This window comes from Pyrus communis, chromosome 10 (assembly GCF_041283825.1).
Source record: "Pyrus communis isolate YQ-2024b chromosome 10, ASM4128382v1, whole genome shotgun sequence".
Taxonomy (NCBI): domain Eukaryota; kingdom Viridiplantae; phylum Streptophyta; class Magnoliopsida; order Rosales; family Rosaceae; genus Pyrus; species Pyrus communis.
The window spans coordinates 21,278,465-21,281,245 of record NC_142574.1 but is presented as its reverse complement, the minus strand read 5'-3'; the positions used below and the strand labels follow the sequence as shown (position 1 = coordinate 21,281,245).

At 38.5% G+C, this 2,781-nt stretch overlaps 1 protein-coding gene across 2 annotated transcripts; it reads left to right on the top strand.

Moving 5' to 3' along the window:
• On the top strand, positions 1–1,993 carry LOC137728358 (F-box/kelch-repeat protein At3g06240-like). Of its 2 annotated transcripts, none has more exons than XM_088678510.1 (2): positions 1–129; positions 430–1,987. In XM_088678510.1, exon 2 carries the CDS (start codon positions 467–469, stop codon positions 1,913–1,915), a length of 1,449 nt encoding a protein of 482 aa, XP_088534636.1. In that variant the 5' UTR covers positions 1–129; positions 430–466; the 3' UTR covers positions 1,916–1,987. The 2 variants fall into 2 exon arrangements, with proteins under 2 accessions (XP_088534636.1, XP_088534637.1); XM_088678511.1 differs by having other exon boundaries at positions 3–129; positions 433–1,993.
• Positions 1,994–2,781: the final 788 nt, after the last annotated feature.

Here is a 2,781-nt window from a genome sequence, read left to right as displayed (position 1 = left end):
TCGCACGCAGCTGCACGAACAAAACGCAGAAAATACATTTTCTGCGTCGAGTCTGCCCCTTTCCCTCTAACTTACAGCGCGGCTTCTGCTTCGGTCTCTTCCTCTTCCTACTGCCTAGTATACAACAAGGTAACTTCATTTCTAGCTTTTTATTATTCAATTTCAGTTTATATTTTTTTAAATGAAAGAAGGATACTTTTTTGCTTCAATTCTTATTTCGCTTTTGAATTTCAATTGGCATTTTCAGTAGGGTTAAATTTTTGAATGTATCCATGAGTTTTTTTTTTTTTTTTTTTTTTTTTTTTTTTTTTTTTTTAACAAGAAATAGCAATGCCAGATGATGATGAGCTTTTGAGAATATGCTTGATTAGAGAGAATGTGTGATTGTGGAATCTTCTGATCTTGTTGTGTTGGTCTTTGTGTGTGTAGTAGAACAAGGGTGAGGTCCATAATTGACATTGCACAAATGACGAACAAAACATCCAAAATTGGACAATATTTGTTGGTGAATATTCTGTCAACTCTGCCTCCGAAATCTCTGATGCGATTCAAGTGCGTTGCTAAATGGTGGCATGCTCTCATCAACGACCCCAGGTTCGTCGACAAGCACCTCTCCCATTCCTTGCTGGACGATCAATCCACTCGTGTCCTTTTGAAGCGAATGTTAGTCCCTTCTACGGAGGACCCAAACAGGGACAAATTTCAATCCGTATTCTCGGTACTTACTTTTGACAATGTCATTGTTGATGATGACGATGGTGGTGTGCACAAGTGTAGCACTCTTTCTGGGATCGAGGACTTCAATATTCCTCTTTCTATGAGTCTAGAGATTGGAGATGATCAATCATTTCATGTTACAGGTCATTGTGATGGGATCATTTGTCTAGCTCGACCTAATTCTACTAAGATGCTTTTGTGGAATCCGGCAATTCAGGAATTCAGGGTCCTTCCCTCGGAGACATACATTCCAGATTGGTTCGACGAAGCATCCCTTAGGGATCCTCATCCTTGGTGGTTGGGTATGCCTTACATGCCACGAGCAGATCGGTTCGACGATGTTTTGGGATTAGGATATGATCCTAAATCTAAAGATTACAAAGTTGTCAAAATTGGATTTTCTGGTTCAGAATTGCATGGCGGCACAAAACATTTGATTATTCATCCTCCCAAGGTAGTAGTGTATACCCTGGGAACTAGTTCTTGGAGAGAGATCGAGCCTTATTCTTTAGAAACGGAAACTACTTTCCTTTGGCCTGAAACTTTTCAGGTGTACTTCAAGGGGATTTGTTATTGGATAGGAAGTGAGCAACAAAAGGAATTTGTCCATTTCTATGATGCCGGCCGTCAGGAGGAAGAAAAGATTAGGCGAGTGATCGTTTTGTTTGACATGAGTCGTGAGGTGTTTCATGACATACTGTTACCACATGAGATGCTAGAGTTCAATGATTTCGAAGGAATTGGTATTCAAATGTGTCTTAAGGTGTGGAATGAATCCATCGCTCTTTTTCGCTTGAATTATAATACTTTTGAAGGTGGTGATACACTACCCTTTGAAATGTGGCTCATGGATGATGATTCTCGTGGTGGTGCGAATAATGAGGGCGGTGTTTGGACAAAACACTTTGCTGCCAAGATCCCATGGTTCTCAATGTCCCCCTTGCTCCTGCAGAACACATCGGCAATGTGGAAAAGCAACGAGGTTCTTATGGTAGAGGAAAATGGAGGCATAGTATGCTATAACCTCGGCCCTAAAAAGTTAAAAAATCTACCCATTCAAAGTGCTGTAAGGATTATTCCCATTTTTCCTCCGCCACCTTCTTATTTTCCAGAGTGCAAAGCAAATCATTCGCCCGTTGTATATGTGAAGAGTATGGTTTCGGTCACGGAAGGCAACAACAAGTACATGTGTACGTAGACATCGAAAGTAATGAAATCCTTTTATTGTCCAAATTACGGATGTCTTTAAGAAACTTGGAGTCGATTAAAAATTTACGAGTGTATTTGATCATGTTTGATTAATGAATTAACTAAACAGAAAAGGCATGTTCAACAATCTGCAAATATGAAGCAATACAACCAAGAAACGAAATGATGGCTACCCGCAAATATCCACCCTGCAGTGTTGCCTTTCAACGAAGAAGATGAGATACACAAACAATGTTCGAAATTAAGTGTATTGTAAGTTGTACATTTTTATAAGATGAGATACACAAGCAATGCCTAAATCGTTTCTGTATTTTTTCGTTTGGAACCATGTTTAGCTAGCGTTGCCCTGAATGGATTTTTGAAACAGAATTATAATCTAAATTTTGGACTACTAGCTAGCTTAGGGTTTGAATGTGATATATGATGAACCACTTTATATAATTGGGTTGATGATGAATCGTCCACTACACAGTTACTACCCTTTATAGCATGAGAATGCATTGCCTTGGGCAGCAAGAAAGAGGCATTCCCTAATTCCGAATATGTTCGCACTCACTTGACCTTAATTATTATCATCTTTGCTGGCTAGATTCAACTTAATCTTTCTCTGCACTCTACACTTAACCTCAATTCTAACTATTTGTATGTTGTATATTTGATAATGTTTTTTAATGAATTAACTAAACAGAAGGCATGTTGTGTTAACAATCTGCAAATGTGAAACAATACAACCATGAAATGAAATGACGAGTAACCATATTTAGAAGGTAGTGGTTGAAACTCCAATTTACAAGATAAGATACACAATCAATGTCCAAATCGTTTCTGTATTTATTCGATTGGAACCATATTTAG